At 46.3% G+C, this 25966-nt stretch overlaps 1 protein-coding gene across 3 annotated transcripts in view; it reads left to right on the plus strand.

Annotated features, from left to right (window-relative positions):
• Positions 1–25966, plus strand: part of TRRAP (transformation/transcription domain associated protein) — a 1102174-nt gene that overhangs the window by 912274 nt on the left and 163934 nt on the right. For all 3 annotated transcript variants that reach the window (XM_069209830.1, XM_069209829.1, XM_069209828.1), the window contains one exon: positions 21546–21658. In XM_069209830.1, the coding sequence (XP_069065931.1) occupies positions 21546–21658 (113 nt within the window). The remainder of the gene's footprint in view (positions 1–21545; positions 21659–25966) is intronic.

Below are 25966 nucleotides of genomic sequence, written 5' to 3' on the forward strand. Positions count from 1 at the left end.
GTAGCAGAAGCAGCTGCAGTGGAGACCCCGGAAAGGCAGTTTGGCATAACCCGGGTTCTGTGCTAGAGACCCGGGGATGCATGGAATTATCACCCCAATACCAGAATGGTATTGGGGTGACAATTCCATGATCTTAAACATGTTACATGGCCATGTTCGGAGTTACCATTGTGACGCTACATATAGGTAGTGACCTATATGTAGTGCACGCGTGTAATGGTGTCCCCGCACTCACAAAGTCCGGGGAATTTGCCCTGAACAATGTGGGAGCACCTTGGCTAGTGCCAGGGTGCCCACACACTAAGTAACTTGGCACCTAACCTTCACCAAGTGAGGGTTAGACAAATAGGTGACTTATAAGTTACTTATGTGCAGTGAAAATGGCTGTGAAATAACGTGGATGTTATTTCACTCAGGCTGCAGTGGCAAAGAAATGCTCCAACCCATAGGGATCTCCTGGAACCCCAATACCCTGGGTACCTAGGTACCATATACAAGGGAATTATAAGGGTGTTCCAGTGTGCCAATGAGAATTGGTGAAGATAGTCACTAGCCTGCAGTGACAATTGTGAAAAGCAGAGAGAGCATAAACACTGAGGTTCTGATTAGCAGAGCCTTCGTGATACAGTTAGGCACCACACAGGGAACACATACAGGGCGTACATTATGAGCACTGGGGTCTTGCCTGACAGAATCCCAGTGACACATGGGCAAAAACAAACATACTTACAGTGAAAATGGGGGTAACATGCCAGGCAAGATGGTACTTTCCTACAAGAGCCCATGGGCAAATCAACCTTGAATGAGGAAAGAAAATTAAATTCTTGTAACATCGGTTCTCATTTGTAGATAGTTTGCATAAATTCACATACTTGTTAATTGTTCCCTGTCATTAGCTCGGAATATTTTTACATTTGCATAGCAGTATTAAAAATACATGACCCTGATCTATACCTAAATATCGCAATTGTTTTGACCAGCTGTATAATACAGTATGTAGCCTCTACCTCCTAGCCACACTTGGAGTCACTCACTCTTGCTTATTTCCCCATGTGATTGTCAGTCATTACATTGGAAGTTATACATCGAGTTATTACATTCGGAGTGCCTTTAAATTATATGTCATTACATCAGTTGTGCCTTTATATTGCATGCTTCAACACTGAATGTGCCCTTACGTCCCAGAAAGATGTTTTTTTTAACCCTTTATAACATTTATAGACCTCTATAATACATTTAATTGTAAATGTACATGCATTTGTGAATATAACATAATATATATATATATATATATAACAAATTGCAAAATAACACAAGTATTACTGCTAAAATTAGTTTTAAATAAGATGTTTCATTTTATTTTTTAAATTACAATAATATTGGTTTGATTTTTTCATTTTTTATATTACTCATCCCTGCACATTGAAATTACCTTAGTGCCCCTTTACACTAACCATAACAGAACATTGAAAACTCCTTACAACACCTGTATTCTACTTGCCCCTGAGCCCTAAAAACTCCATACTAATGCCATACACTACCTATCCCTGCGCCGTACTCAGCCCTTGCTACCTCTATACACTACCCATTGCTGAACACTTAAAAAAACAGAATGCTCCATCTATGAACGATGAAAACTGCTTACTGCTAAAAAAAAAATATATAACCATGAACCCTGAAAAAAACTCAAAATACCTCTATAAACTACCTATCCCTAACCTCTAAAATCCCTTGCCATCCTCAAAATCCACACTTTAAATGTAAAATATTTGATAATTAAATTGCATATAGAAAAAAAAAATAGTAATAATATTCCCTTATTAACTTAAACATTCTTTATTAAATCACTTAAATTCCCTCTAAACAAAACATTATTTTAAATAACATACATCCATTAAATATTATTTAAGCAGCTTGGGTAAACTAAAAATATATTTTAAAATTAAATTATTTGTAAATAAATGACTTTTTATACATGTCTCTATTTTTAAATGTATGTATGCATATGTATATACACATACCTGTGGGTATGTTTGTGTGCATATATATATATAAAATATATATCTGTAGATGTATGCACAAACACACACACATGGTGCACATACCTGAGATGTAAAAGCCCACGATGTAAAGCATTTGCTGCTACCAACTTTTGTCGATGGCTGCTGACATTTGGGGGAAACGTTAGGCCTTTGATGTGTTCACCAGGAAGTGTCCATCTTCCATACCCCATGTGCTGCATCTGTTGTCATCTCTTTAAAGAGAACCTAAAGGTTACCTGCAAATTACCTTAGTGATGCCCACTCCATTCAGTATGACTGGATACAGCTATATTTTGCTATTTCTACATAGAACGGTTTCCTCAGTTGTCCTAACCTGGCTGAAAAGTGGCAAATGAGAGCTATATAAAAGCATTAAGCAAGTAATGGATATACATCCTGCTGTGAAGAACAAATCTTGTGTACAAGAAAGCTCAAATTAACCCCTAACTGATTAAATTATTTCACTGAGAATATACCTGCAAGCCTTTTAAAGACAGGCCGAGAGATAACGCTTGCAGGAATCTTGCAGTATTTCTTTATTTACTACCTGTTATGATTAGTACTGTGCCAACTAAGAAGCCTTGAGAAAGGGGTTATGTAATATTCAAAATCCCAGTACCTAAATCAAAAGCATTTGTTCTTATACTGATGCCAAGTTAAGTCCTTCCTGGTATGACACTCAACAGTATTGTTAGGTTCTGACATATTCAGGTGTGTACTGCTTAGATTATCAGAGGCCAGGATCTCACAACACCAGTACTAAGAATGGGTGGTACAATTGGAGTCTCCCTGCAGAATAAGGAAGTCTAAAACCAAGAGAACCTTAAAGACATTGTAGTAGAGCACAATCTGTTCTAAAACCAAAATCTATCTTGGCAGCGGTTGGGCTTTTACCTTCTTTGAGTTGTTAGTCTTGACATTTTGTAATCTGGTAAAAGAGAAGGCTGAAGGTTTTTCCTGAACAGATCAGAAAGTGAATGTTCCTTAGATAAAGTCTGAGGAAAAAGTTGTGTTGACTGCCACCTGTCCACTATATTTAACAGATCTATTGGAGAAAATCCCACTTGTTGAAGAAGATAATATGAAAATAATACATTCAGAAGCTTTATTTGTCGATACTAAAAAGCAAAGGATAATTTACTCACTGAATCCCCTGTGTATTCTTTTCACCTTTTTGGTGGAAAGTCAAGGGGCATATGTTTCTCACAGCTGAACCTTGAACTGGTACAACGAAGAGGAAGAGACCAATGCAGTTTAAACAGAGCTATTAGACTGTGTTGTCATGCTATCTCCTTCCCCTGAATGAGAGGAAGAAGTTACTTCAAATAACAGAATATAACCTCATAATTTAAACTGAAGTAGAGCGCCACATATTGGCAGACCACAGTAAAAAAAAAACAGTGAGCAATCTCAGGAGTATGCTGAAAAACAATATTGAGAGATTAGGTTATTGTTTTGTGTTCCTAAACAGGGCCAAGAATATTTTCTGAGAATAGTATAGTTTTCACTGTTGTAGTAGAAACAAAGGCACATTTATTGGTGTAAAGTTTTACAATCTGGGTTTTCCCCATTGCGGAGCCCTTGCTGCCATTCAGTGAGGCTCTGATTGACTCTTCAATGGCTACTTGGACAAAGCCATGCTTCTTTTCCCCAGTAAATCCCCTATTGGCGAGACGACAGACTAAACCCTGGGTGACCTTGCTTTTCTCAGCATCATCCAACACTGGAAAACTTGGTGGTCAAGGCACACACGAGCATGGTCAAACCTAGTGCCTTCCCTTCTGGACTGCCAGATAGGGAGTCAAAGTGCATTAATGCATTGAACAAGAGAGTACTTTTTGTCATCAGTTTGGCCCTTAGGTCTCTCAATGGAATGTTTTTAGGTCATTATATACACATGCGCTTTCTGCAACACTTCCCAAGAGATCTTGCTAACCGTCCGTGACAAATGTCAGGCTGATCTTGGTGTGGTGGACTGTGGGGGTCATGCCATGGGCACCAGTGTCATGACCAAGTGTAAATCTGGTACTGATATTTCTGGGGGTGTCCACTCGTCATTATTGGGCATGTTCTTTGATGGAGCCTAACTCTTTGGAGGAAAGGCTGACTCAGCGCTAGAATGCTTCAAAGACAACTGTATTACGTCCTGCTTTTTGGGCTTGTTTTTACAAACCTGGGTTTGTTTTATAAGCCCACCAATTTCACTGCAGAGAAGTCAGGTGACTTATGGGATCTGTCCTTTTCACAGCAGCAGCAGCTGTCACAACCAGTTCAGAGGATGTGATGGTGCCCGAGTTCATGGATCCTTCCAAAGGCAGCAGTTTTCAAGCTCCTTGTCTCCCGCCACAACTCCTCCCATGTCACTTTGATTTCCCCTTGCAGGACTGTGCTAAAGCGGTAGTGGGTAGGATTTGATTTTTCCTACTCAGGTGGAAATCCATCAGTGGGTGCCGCAATTGTTCAAATATAATATTTTATGTGATTTCTTTCTCCCCTTCCTTTCGCCTGCCATTTTTCATCCATTCCTACTCTAGTGTTAGCACATCATGCTGCCATTGTTTTACGTGAAATCAGGTCCCTAAAGGTCAAGGGAGGCATTGAGAGTGGGCTGGAATTAGAAAAGGAATATATGTGTTACTTCAGGTGTTTCCTGTTGCCTTATAAGGTTGGAAGGATCAAAACTATTTTAAAACCTTTGCACCCTTATTGCCTTCCTGTGGAAGGGCAATTTCAAAATACTGCCCCAACCAGGTTCTTTATGCCCTTGAACCAGAGGATTGGATGGTGTCTGTGGACTTGAAGGATGTGTACTTTCATGTGCCAATCATACAGTCCCACAGATGCTGCCTTTGGTTTATAGTGTTGTCACACCATTAAAAATTGCTTTTTATCCCTTTGTCTTCATTTCTCCCCCTCTGGTGTCTATAAATGTGATGGCAGTGGTCGCAGCCCACCTTTGGTAGTCGAGCTTACATGTAGTCCTGTACCTTGGCACCTGACTAGTCAAGGTGAGCTCCCTGCAAACCATCTCTAAATGATGCACCCCCAAACCCCCACCTTTCCATCATGTGGTTTTCCATCGGCTAATTTAATGCCAACGCACATGATTCCCTCCATTGAGCCCAGGACATTCAAGATATGATCCCGATGTTTTGGGTTCAATTCTGGGTGTCTGAGAGCAGTTCTGTCTTCTTGGACTGCTGGCCTCATGCATCTTACTGGTTTCCTGTGCTTGATGGCGCATGCAGGCCTTGCATCGATGCCCCAATTTCCAGTGTGCTCAACTTTTGGGTTGTTTGTCAAACAACAACTGCATCTTAATGGAGACAGCCCAGGATCTAGGATAGTTGCGGGTAGACACCAGTTTGTCTTGTGACAGGCTGCTCTCTCTACCCCATCCTGAGCTCACATCACCGTTGCTTTGGGGTAATGCCCTGGGAGAAGTGGGGATCCGGGGTCTGTTGCCTGGAGTGGACTACCTGTTTCATATGAGTGTCCTGGAACTTTGCACTGTATGTCTTATTCTGAACCCATTTGTCTTGTCTATCAGAAAGAAGCTGGTACAGGTCCTGACAGACAACTAGATCGCCATGTGATACCTGCAACATGAAGGACGGTGTGGAGTCTTGGACCTTGTGCCAGGCTGCACTGCATTTTTGGAGCAGCAGGGCATCTTTCTGTTGGCTAATTGCCCAGCAAAGATACTAAATACCAGGGTAGTCAAGCTCTGCAGTCATCAGCTGGCAATACACAAGTGTTGTATACTTCCCGGGGTGACTTAGCTAATCTTTGACCAAGAGGATCACTATGTGGCATGTTATACCTTTGTTGGGACACGTGCCTTATATGTGTGTTACCACCATTGCTTCCCCTGCCTCACATTGTGAGGAACATCCAGATGGGTCATATTAGTAGCCCCAGACAAGGCCAGAAGGGTGTGATATATGCTAACCTTTTGAGTGAGTATTTGCCCTCCTAGCCATCTGCCACCACTCTGGGTGTATCTACATTCTGAGGAGCAAGACCGACAGTGTCTTGCACTGAAATTTCAACAATTTAAACCTCTATGTAGAGCTATAGCAGCAGCAACTGAGCAGTTTTAATTTGCCTGCTGAAGCAGTGGATGTGATTGTTGTAGCTATGTGGCCTTCAACTAAAAACATCTATTCAGTGTGTTGAGAGAGGTTTGTGGCCTATTGTAGGGAGTGCCAGCTTGATCCCCTACCTGTCAAATTATTAGATGTTCTGTTTGTGTTCTCTTTGGCCCAGCGAGGCTTCACAATGGACACAGTTAAAGGTTTTATTTCGGTCCTCAAAGCCCTTTTATGTTTGACTGATCTACCCTCTTTTTATTTTTTCCCATGTCTCCTGTCATGATGAAGTTCTTAACAAGTCTAACACGTTTCAGACAAAGGCCTTCATTATGTCTCTGTGAGACCTTAACGCATCCTCTAGTTTCTGATGTGAACCCTGTCATTCCAATGCAGAGTTGGGACCTGTAGGAAGCTGGCTATCTATGTAGTGCACCAATGTAAGGGACACTATGCAGTTAGTCCAGGGTGACCCTTATTGGCTGATAGAGGTTAAAATAAAAACCCTGAAAGCTCTCTTTTGTGGTAGTGTGGCTGAGCAGTTAGGCTTATTAAAGGATAGTTTTAAACATTTATTGCAAAGTCAGCAAGCGAAACACATTCTCAATAAAGAAATCCAGCACCAATGTATAAAACAATAACATATTTTATATGAATTTAGATAACAAGGTCATCGGAATTGAGTAAGTACCTTTCGATATATAAATTTTCATAGGTTTCAAAAGTTTACAGTGTAATTTCTGGAGCATTAATGATATCCTATGGGGGAAACAGATACTGCATTCAGGCACTTGGCAACAATTTAAAGAACTGTTCTTCTGGACTTGAGGTGAGTATGAGGCAAGGTCCAAGACCACACCAACAAGTCATCTAGGGGGGCTCTAGAGCGTCCTGGTGCAGTGATGGGTTACAACATTGGGTGCCCCATTCACTTCAATGGAGATCAGTCTGGTTAGAAAGAGGCTGCAAGCAAGGATTAGGGGGAAAGAGGCTGCAAGCAGGGATTAGGGGGAAAGAGGCTGCAAGCAGGGATTAGGGGGCCAGTCCGGGGGAACTCAGAGGGTCTCGACCCTTGAGATGCACGGGCATGTGGGTACACCGTTGGTCCACTTCTCCTCGGGCTGGGGAGCTCGGTGCAGTGGTGCCTTCTGGTGTCTGGTTTGTGTGCTGAGTCATCCTCGGTTGGAAGGGGCCTGCAGAAAGATCCTCCAGGTGGCGACTGGAAGTCCACTCTGGTGAGACCCAAAGGTGGGCTTGACTATTGTGGGTCGCAGAGCACTGTCTCCTTCCTCAGACTCGGGCTGTGGGGTCTGGGTGCAGAGGCATTTTGAGGTGTCAGGTGGCAGCGGTCAGGGATTCACTCTTTGTCTTGGGTTCTGCAGAAGTGGGGCAAGCAGGTCAGCTTGGCTACTCTTGATGTTGGTCTGTCTGCCCCTGAAATCCTTCGACATGCAGGTTGGTTTTCTGAACTGGACACAACAAGCATTGGCTCTTCCTGGGCAGTTGCTACATCAGTAGTCCCGGCAAGCGGCAGGATGGTGGACCTTGCTTCTTTGGTGCCTGTGGCTGCAGGGGAGTAGCAATCCCCTACTCAGAGGGAGACTCTCTGAAGATTGGCGAAGCACTGGCAACCCTCCGGGTTTCTTGAAGTCTGCACAGCAAGTCTGTTTCTTCCCCAATTGTTGCGGGCGGCAGCAGGCTGGCAGGGTCTGCGCCAAGTCAGTTGTTACTCCTCAGTTCTCGGGTCAGCACTCTTCTTTGTCCATCTTAATCTGAAGTCCTGGTAGCAGGGTGTCCCCTAATTTCTCAATTTAGGGATGTTAAGGGGAGCGAAGGGTAGTAGCCAATAGGCTGCTTAACCCCTAAAATCACTACACCCCCTAGATGAACACTTGTTTGGGGAGTGGGCATCTCCCTGTTCCATCACACACAAATGGTGCAGTTCCTAACATCTTGTTGGTCATCCTAGAAGTATGTCCAGCGTGGCAGTGTAGCATACCTTCTGCATAACTATATTTCTCACCTGTCCTGGTGCCAAATGGATCTTAGGACGGGGGGTGCCTTTGCCAGGTCTGAGGGAAGCTGGGGGTCGCATACCAAAGGCGGCGGCAGGGACTTTGAAGTCCCTGGCCTTGGTATGCAGATTTACTGGCCATCCCATTCGTGGAGATGACAACACCTCATAGCAGTGCGGGCATTGTTTCCAACCTCATTAGAACAGGGGCTCTCATGTCCAGGGGTCAGAAACCCATCTGCGGTGGCAGGTTGGTCGAAACCAGTCGGTCAGCACACTAGAGGACTAGTAGGTTTCAGGGGGCACCTTTAAGGTGCCCTCTGGGTACATGCCCTAATAAATCTAATAATGGCATCAGTATGGATTTATTAAGAGGAAGTGTTTGATACCAAACAACACTATTTTCTGTGCAGCCACCCATTACATGCTTTAAGATGGCTACCCGGTCACTTGCAATATCTAGTAATGGCACTAGACATCACACGGCATATCTGCTCATGCAGACATGCCCTCACATGTATTATAATGTACCCTGCCTTAGAGCTCTCAAGGTCTACAGTAGCATACATATAATGGATACAGTGACTTTGGCATGGCACACGAGTGTGCCATGTTGTGTTTTCACTCAGGGCTTGGACCCTGACACACAGTCTGTGATTGCAGGCTGTGTGCAATTTGTGTGTGGGTCCCTTAGGGTGGCATAAGATAAGCTGCTTCCCTTAGGGACCCTCTTTAGGACCCATGCCTTAGTTACCAGTGGTACCATTTACTTGGTATTTACAGGGGTACTAACATCCTGTGCCAATTGTAGAGAATTAGTCATACCTTATTTTTAAGGAAAGAGCACTGGGACTGAGATCTATTTAGCAGGCCTCAGTGTTTCAGAGTCGAAAACCAGGATCTAGTAGTTATAAAAGGGGGCAAAACGTGTGTTTTATCTCATTCATTCAAATGGCTACTTCTAACCACAGATTCCTCACCTTGTGAATAATCCCAAGACAGACTGAACCCGTAAAACTTTAGAGCAGTTCTCCTGGGTGCAGCTAGGTGGCACAAGTGGCTCTGTGCCTACATCGTCCCACTCCAGAAGTGAGGAGTGGAGCCACATGTAAGCACCACATCTGTGCACTGACAGCAGTTGCTTAATTTTCTCTCCTTCAAACACGTATCCGGTGCTTCTCCCAGGTCATCTATCAGGCTTCTTCAACAACATTTCTCAAGTGTCCTCAGGAAATGTCTCTCCCCTGTAACTACATGATGTAAACCATGACTGTTGCAGACCTCACAAAGTCTTTCTGTGGTGCACAACTCAAAGGCCTGCGGCGATTTCACCTAGATGAACCCAAAGGCCATAGGGGACCTCAAGGCTCAACTCTGTGTCCTCAAAGTCAAATGGAAAGTCCCAGCCCTGCTCCCAAAGTTGTTCTTACGGTAGATCATCCTCATGGTCAAATTCTTCGGGTACATCGAACAAAAAAAAATCTAGGCAAGAAATGGCCCCTTTCTCCCACTTTAGCACTCCAGGTAGTACATCAACGCCCCTCTCTTTTGACTCCTGATCTCCATCAGAGTCAGTTCCGAATTTGGACCTGCCGCACCCTGAGTTTCCAGATCCATAGTAGACATTGCAGCAAGTAAAATCCTTCAGAGAAACTAAGCTGCATGTATTTCCACTTTACCAGCTATCGCTGGCATGCCTTTGGACCCCCCCAGAATCAACAGGAACCTAAGTCAAACTTCTTCTGGTGGGCCTGCCCTCTGCGTTGTTTGTGGCACTTGGACCCCTATTTGGTTCAGTCAGCTCTGGCGCCTGCTCTGGTTTCAGCACCATCCGCTGTGCTGGTTTTGCTTGCATCGACTTCTGTAGTGTGTAGGAATGTTCCCCCCCTTTTGACATAGCCACCCTCCACCTTTTGCCTGGTATCTGATGCACTTTTGACTGGAAGTGCACTGGGTTCCTGCTAACCAGGTCGCCAGTGCCAGATCGCTTTCCCTAAAACTGTGCAATTGTTCCCCAATTGGCCATATTTTTGGCACCCCCTATAAGTCCCTGGTACCTAGGGCATGAGTACCAAAGAGAATCCCCAAGGGCTGCAGCATGTATTGTGCCACCCTCAGGGACCCCTCACCCAGGCCATGTAGACTATGCCATTGCGGGATTCGTGTCTTGGTGCAACGAAAAGTGAAACGCAACATGGCACACGGCTCTGCGCTACTACCATTCACTCCCTGAAACACCCCTAAATTCGATATTTAGAGGAGCCACTGACACCAGGAAATCAGATTCCTGCTGACCTGCGAAGGACACCCAAGTGCTGCAAAAGCAAAGACTGAGGAAGAAGCACCTGACTTAGCCCCAGCCCTGCCGGCCTGTCTGCTGTTCCTGCCAATTTGCACCAAAGTAGACTTGTCCTGCAAGCTACTGTGCCTCCAAAAGACTGGAAGGACTTCCTGCCTTCATTAAAGATCCAGGAAGTCCCATGGAGCAGCAGAGCTGCTTCCGGCATCTTACAGGCATCCCAAGAGACCTGATAGAACTCCAGACTGCAAAAACTCAACACCAGAAAGCACCACTGCGTCCCGTGCTATCTAGCCCTAGTTGAAGTGGGCCAACCGTGCCAGTGTGGTCCACCAGTCCTCCAGAAACAGAGCCCACCTTGGATTGCCCTTTGCAGACTCCAGGATGCCGCCTGCAGCCTCTGTCCAAAGGCCTCCTCAAGCACAATTGCTCCCGATGGAGAAAACTTGATGCCTCAGGACACCTCTACACCCATTGCCCTTGGTCTGTGGAGAAGAGGACCTAAGGTGTTCCCACGTCCCGAGCATCTCATGACTTGAATCCGCCTGTTGTTTCTCCTTGACTGAACTCTCTGTCCAAACCTGCAGCCTCTTTTCAACTGGACCGATCCCATTGACTACCATAGGGCACCCAATGCCATACTACACCTCTGCACCGTTGTGACCGCTTGGTGTGGTCCTGACCCTTGCCCAGTCCTTACTCTAAGTCCAGGAAATCGGTCTTGTAAGTCGCTGTACTGTACCTGTTTGCTGTATTTGTTTTTCCAGTAGGATAACATTGCAACCTCCAAAAATTGCACTGTTGACTTTTTAAAACTGTGAAGACTTTTATTGCAAAACTTACGTACCTGATCATATTGAATCCGGTGAATAAACATATATACAGATACTTATTTTCGTAAATTGGTGTGTCTCCCCTTCTTGAGTCGTGTGAATCATTTATTGACTGTGTGTGTACTAGCAGATGTCTAACACTCATCTCGGATAAGCCTAAGGCTGCTCGACCACACTACTTCCTAAAAGAGCACCTTGGGATTGCTAGAGCAAGCCCCTGTCCACTGGTAAGGAAACCCCTGTACTCTGAATGATAACTTGTTTTGATAGCCAGCTTCCTACATAGTGCTATCTGACTGACGGAATCCACATTGACTGAAGTCATAACTCACGCCGACCGACACACAACTATTTGGCAACTACTCTAAGTCTGATAAATTGCACTTGCCACAAGGTAGATCCCTGATCTTAAACAACCTTTGTGGCACGGAGTCAGAAAACGACAACTGATGATGTTTAATGATTCCCCCCTTATAATGAAGAGGACTTTTATGAAGCACGTCAAGATGCCACTGGGCTCGACTTTTACGTGAAGCTGCCTGTAGTAGGCTGGCTTAGTATATGGTGTACACCGCTAGGTGAGGCACTCTGTACTGAGTCCGTGTAACCCTTGGTGATAGTTTAGGTGGCTCTAGATAAACATAGGGGTAGCTGTGGAGAGCAACTGGTAAGTAAATGCATTAAGTAACAATGGCCCCTATGGGGGGGGCAAACCATATGCTGGAAAACTGGAATATGAAAACCACACCCAACCCACAGTACCACCCTAGGACCCTTAGTACTGATGAAGTACTAAAACCCTAAAGGTAAATAGGTAGGAATCCCCAGGCGCCCGTGTGCAGAGTAGTAATTTCGGATCAGTGTCCATAGACTAAAATGGGGAAGTTGAGATTGGAGTTTTCATGTTTTAGGTCCCTTCCCAGAGGACCCTTAGAAGACCCATTAGGTCAAGGGAGGTTGGATAGTGCCCAAACCTGTGGTTACCCAGAACAGTGGAGTACCTACGCCAGGTAGCTCAGGTGCATAGGGGTGAAGTTATGTCAGAACATCCGGCTGAACTCAGTGGGGACCTCGTTTGTCCAGCTGCTGTACCGACCGCGGGCCATGTCAATGGAGCCCAGAAACGGATTCTAGAAGGAGAGGACCAAAGGTTCAGACCACCCTGAGGTGCCCAGGCAGTGCAGGAGGGCAATGCTCAGCCTTCTCGGTGATGCTTCCTGCAGGACAGTGTAAAAAAAAAAAAAAAAAGTACAGCTGTGGAGTCCAGACGATGCAGGAGGATCCTTGGAGTTGTCCATGAGCTTAGCTAGCCATCTGATTGCAGAGGGGTCAGCGGGACCACCAGCAAGCCTTGGCAAATGCAAAGAAGCATTGTTCGGAGTTTGCAGGATTTTTGGAGACCAGCAAGGTCCCAGTCACCCAACCTCAGCAGGTGGGTCAAGGCCAGCCCTCAGCAAGCAGGAGAGCCAGAAAAAACTGTTGGAGCCCTCTAGCAAGACCCCCTGGCAGCATGCACAGGGAGTCACAGGGAAACCTCAGCAGCACATCAAAGGGAGATGCCCGCATCGCAGGAGTTGCAGAGAGGTAGTCGTTCTTGGAGCTGGAGAGTGCTGGAGGTCGGGGCTTCTTGGAGCTAGGAGGTTTTCAGACTGAAGAGCCAACAAGCCTTGGCAACGACAAGCAGACATGTAGTGCATATGGGTTCCAGACAAGCAACTCCAGCGAGGGACCGCAGACTTCCCAGTTGCACAGAAGATAGGTCAAACCTCTGGACAGCCACAGAACCGCCACCTGTGTTGCAGAGCCTTGGAGAATCTATGGCGCAGCAGGATCCACAAGCCAGTCATCTATTTGAGGTGTCTGCAGATGCAGGGGAGTGACCCTTCACTCCAAGGGAGCTTCCTTCTCACTTTCCTAAGTGCAGGCAGTCCCAGTGAGACTGGAGTGTGGGCGGCCACGAGGTGCCAGATGTTTTTGCAGAACTTGGAAACAAAGTTGCGGTAGGAGCCCTCCTACAGGTTACAGGCTTGCCTCTTAGTTCCAGTGAAGAACAGCAGTGGTTCTGGTGTCCAGGTTGTAGAAGTGTCTTGCAAAGGAGACTTGCAGATGGTTCCTGAAGTCTTGCAGACTAATCTCGGGTCCCACCCTTGGGCGAGCTTTTAAGTAACCCAGGGAGGGGGGTGGACACTAACTTCAATGACCCACCTATCAAAGGGAGTCAGGAATGTCACCTTGTCAGATGTTCCCAGGGGCCTCTCTACATTTTGTTTTCAAGATGGCAGAATCAAGTGGCCATCAGAGCTCTGCACCTCATTAGGGGGAGGCGCTGGACAGGGGGGTGGTCACTCCCCTGTCCTTTGTGTGAATTTGCTCCAGAGCAGGGACCGGGGATCCTGCACTGGTGCAAACCAGATCATGCAAGGAGGGCACCAAATGTGTCCTTCAAAGCAGTGTTGTGGCTCTCAAAGGCACCCCAGCCCAGTGACACCTATTCCTGTCTTCCCCTGCCCGAGTTAGATTCAGCAGCAGAATGGTGTCTGGGGGCGGAAGCAGCACGGGCTGTACAGGCAGACATTGGGGGGATCCCCTAGGGAACCCCCGAGTACATGGTATAATTTAGCTAACACTAGAATTGGTGTAATATCATGCTTGATACCAAAAATGCCTAGGTTCGGTGAAGCTTTATGTAACTGGACAACTCGTGTCCACTACACTCCTTAAAATGGCTTCCCCACACTTACCAAGCCCAGGGAATGAAGTCTGGGGTTTGTATGGGCACCTCTGTCCATGCAGAACCATGCACCCTGTCCTTGGGTTAAAGGGCCTAACTTAGGGGTGATTTACAGAGTCAGAGTGCAGTGACTATGATATAAGGTATCCCTTATATCTTATGTGAAACGTGCATACACCATTTCATTCAGGCGGCAATGGCAGGCCTGTAGTCTGTTTGCATGGGCCCTCATGGGTGGCATAATGCATGCTGTATTCCATAGGGGATCCCTGGTGTACCAATGCCAATTGTGGGGTGAAAGATTTACCTTCCAACTAAATTTAGGGGAGTGAGCACTGACCCCAGTGTACTACAGTCTAAACACTCTGAAACCAGGTGAAAAGTGGGGTTAAGTACACCAGAAGAGTGCTACTTCCCTACACTGCTCTAGTGTTTCCACCGGATTCTGCTCAGGGGAGAACGTCTCTTTCGCTGTTGTGATGTGAAAAGCAGTGAAGTGTTGGATTTGCAGTTGTCAACCAAGGAAGTGAAGATTAACATGCAGATGGCGGCTTTGCCACCTTGTCAGGCTACCACAGAGCTGTTGTTGCAATTCAGTGAGGTTCTTACTGACCCTCTTTTACGCACCAGAGCTAAGTCCTGCTCAGGGTCACCTGTTAATAGAGATGTTAATTGTTGCCATCTCGATTCCCTTGGCAATTCTGCGTTCAAAACACAGCATCTCACTCCATAATGTCTGGTGATACAGGCTTCCACAAACAGAGTGAACCCCAGTGCCTTCCCTACAACTCCATCAGATCTCATCATTAGTTAAAAAGAATAGAGACTTTTGGCAAGTTAATTTTCTCCCCTACAAACCTTGCTCTAAAATCGGTAAATGCCAGTTGTCTCCTTGGCGGTTACTCCCATGCACTCTCGGGCACGCTGGTTGAGGTTTTACCTGCTGTTCTGGATGACCTTCAGGTGTCCCTACTAAAAAGATTTAGGATGGCCATGATGCAGCTGAATTTGTGGTAAGGTCAAAGACTTGCCATGGGTACCAGTGTGGCACTTATATACCACTCTTGGATGGATGCTACAGGCTACTCTGGTGATTTCTAGGCATCCTTAATGGGTATCCTGTTTGGCGGCTCTCACCTTTTTGGTGAGCAAGCAGACTCAGCCTTGCAAAGTTTCAGTGAGATCAGAGCCAAGCATGTTATTTAGGTCTTCCTGCTCCCACAAGGTAATTTCCTTAACAACTTTGCCATCTCTATGGCTACGGTAGAGGTTTCCCAATTCATCAGTGCCACAACAACTTTTCAGCCCTTTGTGGCAGAGGCCATGATTCTGAGACAACTGGGCAGCTAATACAATCTGACACGAAGCTGCTTTTTCTTAAGACATCTAGTTGAAGATTCCTTACCTTTGATCCCTTAGGCGTCAGTCTGGATCTGGAGATTGTTCTCAAGCAGAACCCCTGCATGCTGTTAGGTGATGTCGATCGGCTCCACGTCTGCACTGCATAGGACGTTGCCATTCCTATAGAGGCGCCACCCTGACGCCTGTTTTTTTCTTTCTGTGCCAGCCTAGCACTGATCCAAAGAAGAGCTATCCCATGGTCATATTTGACTGATCTTTTTTGACTTTTTGTCAAATATTTTTGAGTGTCAATACTCCTGGTCGATACTCCTGGTGCGTCAAGGAGCTCATAAGACCCGTTTCAGGCCTGTCGATTCTGCCAGTGTCCATAACAGATCACCACCTCATGTGCCTGTGGTATCTGGAGTGTGACCACAAACCGAAGTCTGATCCAAGTGACTGGCCATGAATCCGAAAGGATTGCACGAGCGGTCCCTATATTTCCTTGTGTTCAGGCACTTGGGCGCAGAATCAAGCATTCTGGGACTGGTGTCGGGGTATCAGCCCTCATCAGCCAGGCTAGCTTGAATCTGGTGGCACATCGAGCACAGGCCCCATGTCTGGGCATAACCTTCCTAGTCTGGGACCAGTCAAAGTCATGATTCGCAGTCACGTGCTCTACTGGCAGTCCATCACATCAGACAGATCGGTTTTGCAGATAGTCCGAAGGGGCTACTCTTCCCCTTGGAGACTAGCCCTCCATCCATTCCACCATGTACCAATGAGATGATGGAGGATTACTTGGCTCTTCTCTACGAAGAGGTTTCATCTCTCTTGGCCAAGGAGCCATAGAGAGGGATCCTGTGCAAGAAGTAGGTCATGGTTGTTATTCCTGCTACTTTCTGGTGCCCCTAATCTGTTCCTCAAGAAGGAGAAGTTGAAAATGCTTACCTTCGCTCAGGTTCTATCTGCTCTGGACCCAGGAATCTGGATGGTAGCTTTGGGCTTTCAGGGAGCTTACTTCCACATTCCCGTACTGCCTGCCCACAGACATTACTTGTGGTTCACACTGGGATACTAGCATTTTCACTTCGCTGTGCTCCCCTTTGGCCAATCCAGCATTCCTCTGGTGTTCACCAAGGTGATGAGTGGTTGCAGCTCATCTGTGCAGATCAGGGGTTTCAGTCTTCCCCTAGCTCAACTACAGGCTGTTAAATGCAGGCTTGCCTCAGGTTGTCGTCTCCCACCTCCATACTATGGGGGACCGCCTCCATTCTCTGGAGTTCACTATAAACATTCCAAAGTCACACCTGACTCTCTTTCAGACACACTTTTTTCATTGAAGCTGTTCCGGACACAGTGCAGTTTCAGGCTTAACCTACAGAGCACCGAGTCCAGGATATTCATATGATATGATACAGATGTTTGAGCCTCTATCATGGATTTGGGTGAGAATGACTCTGAGGCTGTTGGACATCATGGCCAACTGCATCCTGCTGGTGACACATGCCAGATGGCATATGCAGGCTCTGCAGTGAGATTTGAAGTTCTAGTTGGCGTAGCATATGGGGAACCTCTGCAATATGGTCCAGATCTCGGAGGGAACTGTGCAAGATCTGCAGTGGTGGTTAACAAACCGCAATTGGGCCAGAGGTAGATCCCTCTCTGTCCCCAACCAGATCTGACAGTATTCACAGATGTGTCACTCCTGGGATGGGCAGCCATCTGGGAGAGGTGGAGATCAGAGAAATCTGGTCTCCTGCGGAAGCATGACTCCACATCAGCATGCTGGCGCTTTGTGCGATCTGACTGGCATTGAAAGCCTTTCTTTCCTCTGTCAAACGAAAGATAGTGCAGGGGTTCATGGACAGCCCCACTGTCAAGTGGTACTGAAACAAGCAGGGTGGGGTGGGGCAGTGCACCCTTTGTTAGGAGGCGCTGCGCCTCTCGATGTGGCTGGAACAGCAGGGCATATATCTGGTGGTTCAACATCTGGCTGGACCTGATGGTCAGGATGATGACCCAGGCGTTTGGGTTGGCTCCAGGAAGTAGGTGTTGGAAGCTGGCAATCTATGTAGTGTACATAATGTAATCCTACACTATGCAGAGAGTACAAGCGACCCTTATGGGATACAGGTGTAAAAATGACACTTCCAAAAGCTCCCTTTTGTGGTTGTGTTGGTGACCAGTTTGGCTTATCAGAGGGTAGTGCTAGGCATTTGTTGAACACCCAGTCAATAAAGGAGACACACATACTCCAGAAGAAACTTAAGAAAAGTGTTTAGAAAAATAGTTACTTTGTTTTTATTACTTGAACGCCTGAATACTTTTAAGAATATGAATATTGTTGCAATTTGTATCGATTTAGCAAGTACGTCACACTTTTACTCGAATGCCCCTTCACGGGGTAAAGGTTCCAAAGCATTTTTACTGCAAAGGGGTACTTGCAAACCGTTCTCGGGGGCCCATGTAGGTAGTTGGGTGTTAGGGGCATAAGGTCACAAGCAAGACCAACAGTAAAGTTTTTCCTGCCCTGGGGCGACCGGGTGCAGTGATGCTAGCACAGTTGGAGACGAGGGGGGCCACCTAGCAAAAGAGTGGAAGAGGGGACTTGAGGACAAGTGCAGGATCTTACAATAGAGGGCTTAGTCAGTGGGGGTTCCTGGGAGCATCAGAACACTGTTGAATGTCTGGCCACTGAGCTCTGGTGCAGCAGGTCTTTGTCGTCACTGCTCCTTCGTCAAGGCACCCGCAGTTCTTTGGACAACCTGCAAGAAAAGGGACAGAACAATGCAGCTGGATGACCCTGGTAGATGTGGTCTGTGATGCTGATGTCCCTGGACAGCTGATCTTCAGATACAGCGTTGGAATCCTTGTTGGACATCAACAAACCTTGGTAGTTGGAAGGAATCCAATACCACAAGTACTGGTGCAGTTTAGCTTTGGTTAATCCTGATGCCTTGTTACTTGGAGGGAAGACGGGACTGGCCTCTTGGAGCACTGTGACCTCTTACTGGATGACTGCTGTGTCGATGGACCTGGTGAACTGGATATTGCGGTTGGTGCCTGCAGGAAGCAGAAAAGTGGCTCTTCCACTCAAAGGGAGATGCCGACTCTGCCGAAGTGCTGGAGACCCTCTGAGGCTTTTGTTCTCCCCACAGCTGCAGGACAAGTCTGGATGTCACAATTGTCTCAACAGGAGGAGGTAGGCAGGGTTTTGCGCCATAAGTCCTCCAGTCGCCCATAATTCTTGCTCCTTCGGCTCTTCTTTGTCCTCTTCTTTGGGTCAGACGTCTGATCTTCTAGTGTCAGGCCGCAACCTAAATACTTCATTTAGGGGTATTTAGGGGAATGTAGAGTAGTCACCATTGGGCTTCTTACCCTTTGGGTGACTATACCCCCTCCCTATATGACCTCTTCTTGTTGGAAGTGGGCATAACCCTTTCCCAGAATTCCAACTTCCACAGTGAAACCGTACCTCAAATGTTCACTTTGAGTAGCCCGCCATAGGGGTGTGGCTAGCCTAAGGGTGGTACATGTCTACTATCTAACTAATTTTCCAGCCTGTCCTGGTGCCAAGTGGGCCTCAAGGTAGGTGAGTGGCCACTCCCATGTCTTGGGAAGCTGGGGTCACATACCAAAGTCAGCAGTGGCTTTAAAGTCCCCGGTCTTGGTATGGAGATTTACTAGCCATCCTGCTGGAGTAGGTGATAACACCACCTTCTGGAGCAGGCATTGTTTCTGGCCTCTGAAAGCGCAGGCTCTCACCTCCAGGGAGTCAGAAACATGCCTGTGGTGACAGTGCACAGGCTGACTGGTTACGACCTCCTAAGTGACTTGTAGGTTTTCAGGGGCACTTCTATGGTGCCCTCTGGGTGCACGCCATAATAAATCTAAGACTGGCATCCGTCTGTATTTATTAAGATGAGGAGTTTGATACCAAACACCATAGGTTTCATTGAAGTCATTATGTATCTTGGTAACTCGTAATGGTCAGTGCCCAGTACATACCTTAAGATTGCTTCACTATTCACCTGACATCTAGTAATCAGACCAGAACGTAACTGTGGCATATCTGCTCATGCAGATATGTCTTCACATAGGGCTTGAAGGCTTGCTGTAGGGGTAAGTTAAATATATTTGATGCAGTGATTTGGGGCATGGCTCAGGAGTGTGCCATATTGTGTTTTCACTCATGACTTGCACCATGACACTCAGTCTTCAATAGTAGACTGTGTACAATTTGTAAGGGGGTCCCTTAGGGTGGCACAATACATGCTGCAGCCCCTAGATACCCTGCTTTGTAGCCAGGTCCTAGGTACTAGGAGTACCATGTACTTCCAGAGGTATTAAAATGTGTGTCAGTTGTACACAATTAGACCTTTTACCCTGTTTTAGGGAAAGAGCACTTGCACTATGGACCTGGTTAGCATGTACGCAGTGCACCTTCAACCGAAAAACCTTCAGTGGCAAAGAAAGTAAGGGTGACCATGTCAAAAGGATCACTTTACTGCAAAACCCTGCAGAGATTGTGAGGGTCAGTATTCCATCAAGGAGACCTACAGTATTTGCCTGTGCTGTGTGGAGACTGACCAGAATTATGACATTGTGCGAGTCATGCCTCAGCATTGAGCCACAAAGCCATCAAGGAGAGGGAGTCACTTATTTATGACCAGACCTAGGGTTGATCCCTTAGACTGACCTAAATATCTTCCTCGTCCAGATAGAATTTATGTAAATACAAAAAGAGGTGGAGGCACAGTAAATCCTCCAAATGTTGCTCATCCAGAGTTGAGTCTCTTTCCACTGAGGGTACTTCTTCTGACCATTAGATCGAGATACCATGGACTATCCAGTGTATATCCTATTAGTCCCAAAACGGACTCTCAGAGACTCCTACTATCAAACATACTACATATCCACTGTGCGTACATTCACTTCAAACTCACACAGAATGTCAGGGCAAGGGTCTGATGTTCACACTATAGCATAATTTTATTTGAGTGGAGTTATTAGACCGCACTCTATGGACACTGGAAAAAAGTGTCTGAGCAGACCTAATGATTGACAAATCTTGGTACACTGTCATCACCGCTTTACATGATTAATTCAGGACATGAAAAATAACTCTTTGCCAGCTGTGCTGGCAAGCTTGGTGTGCCCCTCTAGATCAAAACTGGTTATGCACCTCACATTACAAAGGGTCTGCCTAGGCCCTTGCTCACTTACTAGATTAGTGAGGTTATAAAGCCAAAGTCAGAATACCGGTATCTCATGCAGTCGAGCATCTAGGGTTATGATACACAAATGCTTATCATGTAGGAGACAGTCCCTTCCCAAAAATAGAGTTGAAGACTAACTCGTATGCCTAGATTTCTTCACCTGCATGGCACACATTATGAAATCATTGTTACAGACCAGGCAAGAATGTCTCTTGCAGATACAGAGACAACTGGCATTGCTGTATAGGTTTGGCAAATGCTATCATATGACCTGAGTTTTGACTTTGTCTAGCAAAGGGACAATGTGCATAACTATTAGTCCTGTTAGTTAGTCCTGTTTGTCCAGCTTATTGCAAGCTTTTTGATAGAAAGCTAATTATCTCAATGACAATATCCCAGGTGTGTGGGTTTAAGGAGGACTGACATTTCCCTGAAATGGACATGCTCAATGGTCTTTTCAAATGGTGCGCACATTGTTGGCATCTAAAGACCACGGCTCAACTGGCGTTGCACTGTCGATATGGTGGCAGATTGCACCTTGTGCATGTAATGCTTAACCTATACCTTCCAATCAAAAATATCAAGATGTTAATTGTTTCCAAGACCCTGGCCTCTGCCAGCGTTGGACAAAATGTATTTTTTTCATGGAATTTCAAGATAAAATAAATCTATAAAATATACAAAATAGGATTAATCGCCATACACTGCAAATTGACAGCCACATCCACAACGGATTGGATGTGGTGAAATTATGCAGTGAAGTGTAGCCAAAAGATTTACTTTCCAGTGGGGGAAAAAGATTTTGTCAGTTTGTCAATGACTGTTCTTTTGTGGGTTTAGCTATCCTTTGCTTGTGAAATGGACCATTCTAGTAATGCATTGCTAAGGAAATGTATTCCCATTGCTCCGATGTAATGGAGTGAAAGTTAAAATGTGTCTAGGAAAAACTAAACCTTTTACTACTGTTTCTAGGCTCAGGAATCTTATGAAAAAGCAATGGAGAAAGCAAGAAAGGATCACGAGAGAAATAATGCATCACCTGCCATCTTCCCAGAATACCAACTATGGGAAGACAACTGGGTTCGGTAAGAATTTTAAGTTTTTTTCTTTTATTCTATGTTGAGACATGAAGTGGTTTTTCAGTGTCATAGACCTAGTATCTTTATTTACCAATCAGTTTTTCTTGGGGGGTCTGTCATCAGATGTAGGAAAAATGTTGGGTTTAAATTACTTCAGCTTAGCGGTCTGTAGGTAGAGGGTGCTGTAGAAATACCAAAATTCTGTTTGTTTTGGCCCCATGTGCTAGAGGCAGTGGTTCATTTAACATTGAAAAATATTTCACTTTAAAACCTCGGTCTCCCGGTAGTGACTTCTAGCCACAGATTTCTCAACTTTTGAGTATTCGCCAGAGTGGATCTGGAAACTTTTTTTTGTAGTACGTTTGTGCAATGTGGACCCGTACTGATGCCATTGCTCCCCAGAAGTGAGATGAGGGGCCTATAAAAGCGCCAACCCTTTTTTGCTCACATCAGTTCCTTTCTTTCTTCACTTTTAAATGCAGTTCCGGACCTTTTATCTTCTCTCAGAGAGCACTTGATGATATTTCTCAAAAAGTTCCAACAGTCTGTAATGAATGTTAACCCCTAAGACAGATTTGTAAGCCCTGTAAGGACTGTCTCAAACAGATGTTTGTGACAGATTCCCAACAGGTTTCCCTATCTGTGGTCAATCAAGGACTCCAAGACCTGCAACAACTGCACATTGATGAATGAAACAATGAGCTCGGACCGCCTCAAGTCCAAAGGTCGTTCCAGATCATGTTCCTGCAGTTGACAGAGCTGCTCTCAAGGCCAGTGTAAGTCGCATGCAAATCTTCCAGTAAGCAAAAAAACAAAAGAAGTTGAAGCTGAGTTCTACTCTTTGTAGTAATTCCCACTCTCCTGATGATGCGCTGGGTGGCGCCAACAATCTTGTGCCCACTCCCAAAATCTGGCAGCTTTGGAGCTCATTCTTCATTGGTTTCCGGCACATCTCAAATTTCTGGGGCCTTCGGCCACACTGCACCAAATCAGTTTTGCTCAACTATGCTTTGGATCCCGCATTCTTTACCGACTCTCTCGAGTGTGCCTTCAGTGCCCATGGAGTCTAGAGGCCTACCACCTAGATTACTGCCTACAGGTTCACTCTTGATGCAGGCTTGACCCTCTGAGCCACTTCTACCTTTTTGTTGCAGCACCTTTCCCCTGAGGTCCTCGTGGTGCAGGCCTCCACCAACAGGACCAACCCTAACACTTTTCCTACCACTCCCCCGTCAGGGAATCAAAGCGAGTGGAGACATTTGAAAAATGCCTCTTCTCATTGGCCAGTTTGACCCTACGGTCAGTTAATGCCTTCAGTTTGCTAGGTTGCTGTACTAATGCCCTCTGGGACACTGTGATGCAACTCCTAGCATGTGATACTGAAGACCTTCACCCTGTTCTGTCACTGGCCATTCAGGACGATCGTGATGCAGATAGGTTCGCAATTGTTGTAGCCTGGACACCATCAACTCCATTGGATGGGATGCTGACAGTAGTGTTGCCTTTTGTCCCCATGCATGGGTACAAACAACTGGGTTCTCGGCCAGTATCCAGTCCTCCCTGATGGACTTACCTTTTCAGGAACAAGGCTGATTCCGCCCTTGAATGTTTCAAGGAGAGTAGGAATACTGCTTGCTCTCTAGGCTTTTATTAACCAGCTTTTTCAGCATAAATTTCAATGTTCATTTTGTGGCTTTAAATTAGGTATTGCCTACCACCAGAGTGTTCCTCTAACCAGGGAATCTAGCAATATTTGAGGACAGACTGTAGTGCCCACTGCACCAGCAGCCAAGGTCCGCTCAGTCTTCCATCCCCTTCTCCCAAACTTCCCACCAACTTCTTTAGTGTACCCTTGCAGGATCACAGCTACCTAGTAGAAGACATATTCCACTGATTCTTTCCGGGTTGGCAGGAGATCAGATCAGGCTGGTGGGTACTGCCAAATGCTTGAAAAGGTTATGCCCTACCCTTGCTCTCTCCCTGCCGCACCTCCCACTGTCACACCAGTGAGAGATGGAGGACCATCTCTCTCAGTAAGTGCAGCCTTTTTGGCCAAAGGGGCTGTCAAAAGGGTGCCAGGGCCTGAAGTAGGGCTCCTCCAGGTGGTCACTTGGCTCAGCCATCTTGAATCCAAGATGTGCAGATGCCACTTGGTAGCATCTGAGTGGCCAGCTCAGGCATGTGATGTCACAGCCCCCTCCTGATAGGTGGTCACCTTGCTAGGTGACCAATCCCCCTTCCAGAGCTATTTATTCGACGTGTAAGACTCCACCAGAACTACTCTGCAACATTTACTTCATCTTCTGGCCACTAGAACCGCAACTGGACTCTTCAGGAACCAACAATCTGCAACTCCAGCAATGACTCCACTTTGCAGCATTGTTTCTCTGGCTCCTTTCAGGAAATGTTACATTTCCTCGGCTGTGCATCCTCTGAGGTCGACGAGATTCCAGCCTGCACCAAGAAGAAATAACTAATCCTCTTTGGAGCGAAGAAGTCACTTCCCTGCATCTGCAGGCACCAACTGCATCGACAACTGGCTGCATGGATCTGTTCTCCTCTGGATCTGCATGGATCCTACATCTGGAGTGGTCCCCTTGGTCCTGTCTGCCAGCTATCCAACTTGGGAGACAATAAGCCCTTTCCTCTCCTTGCAGGACAGTACCCCTGTGCACCGCAACTCCAGACTTGTTTGCTCCTGCTCCAAGGGATCTTCAGGCTCCGTGTAGTCCCAGCCCACAGCATTTCTTCCTGCCAAGCACACTCTCCTCTCTGCTGCTCAAGTGACATGGAACTCCTCTTCAGGTGTGCCGAGTTGGCCTCACTACGACTTGCTGTGCCTGCTGCCAGTGGGTTGCCTCTGTGGGCTGCACCCTCTTCTGTTGGCTCTCTTGACTTCAAAGGGTCACCTCAGACTCCCCTCCAAGGGTCGAGTGCCCTGGACCTTCCTTGTCCGCTTCAGCTTTGCAGCGCTTCTTTTTCTTCTTTTTCATTTGCCAACGCTTGTTGGTGGTTCTCCTTCCCCCGTTGACCTGGTCCTGCATCCACAGAATGGTGGGTAGTGGCTTCTGTCACAACTGGACACTCCATCACAAACTGGACTTTGTCCCCATCCTTTGCAGGTCCTCTTCTTCCAGAATCCACCTTTGGATTCTTCAGTCTGGTCTGAGTCTTGCACAGTCCTTTTCCTACGTTCTCCTGTTAGTTTTGGGGAAAATCAGGTTCTTACCTCTGCTCTCCTAGTCACTGGGGGTCACTCTGGTACTTACCTCTTAGGGCTCCTAGTTCCTCCAGCTCCCCTCTAACGACTCCATATCCTTAGGTGGGGGACTGTATCTCGCATTCCACTTTCTTAGTATGTTTAGCCCTCCCCAAGTGCCCTCACTATTCTAATACTTTTGCCAATGCTTGTTGTTTTTATGCCCCTTACTGATTACTATTATGTATATAATGAGTGTGTTTACTTGCCTCCAGTTAGGGGGTACTGCCTATTAGTATTCTAGTATTTTTGTTACCATAATAACACCGTGTGGTTCTTTCATGTGTGATAGTGCTGTGTGACTATAATGGTATTGCATAAGCTGATCATGTCTCCTAGTTTAGTCTTGACTGCTCATCCACAGCTACCTCTAGAGAGCCCTGGCTTCCTAGACACTGCCTACAGTTCACTAATAGGGGATACTTGGTCCTGGTATAAGGTGATAGCACCATAGGTGCTCACCACACACCAGGCCAGCTTCCTACACCTTAGCTCGACCTGTTCGCCATGGCCGAGAATGTTCAATGTCAAAGCTTCTACATGTTGGAGTTTCCAAGATGTCGCTCACTCTAAGACACATTCCGCCTTGAGTGGAACTCTGGACTCCTTTATGCTTTTTCTGCCAAAGCCACTTGTGCCACAAGTTCTCAAGAAGATCGGGACATACTGTCCAAAGTCATCCTATTGGCTCCGGATTGGGCATAGAGAGTTTGGGATCCAGAAATCCTGGGCTTGATTGTACGTCCTCCAGTCAAGCTGTCCCTCAGAGAGGACCTACTGTTGCTGCAAGAGGGCAGGGTTCTGCACTCGGACCTTAGAAGACTCCACCTTTATGCAAGGAGATTAAGGAGTGACTGCTGAACACCTTTGACCTTCTTCCGGAGGTGATTGATGTCATCTTGAAAAACAGGTGTCCTTTGAAAAAACACTGCTTCCGCGTGTCTTTGGAACAGATGTTTGGTTTGTTGCTCATTCGCATGATTGACCCACTAGAGGGCAATCTGTCTGTTGTTTTATTTGGTCTGTGTAGGAAAGTGCCCTTTTTTAGCATGGTT

The sequence above is a fragment of the Pleurodeles waltl genome, chromosome 10 (assembly GCF_031143425.1).
Source record: "Pleurodeles waltl isolate 20211129_DDA chromosome 10, aPleWal1.hap1.20221129, whole genome shotgun sequence".
In the NCBI taxonomy this organism is placed as follows: domain Eukaryota; kingdom Metazoa; phylum Chordata; class Amphibia; order Caudata; family Salamandridae; genus Pleurodeles; species Pleurodeles waltl.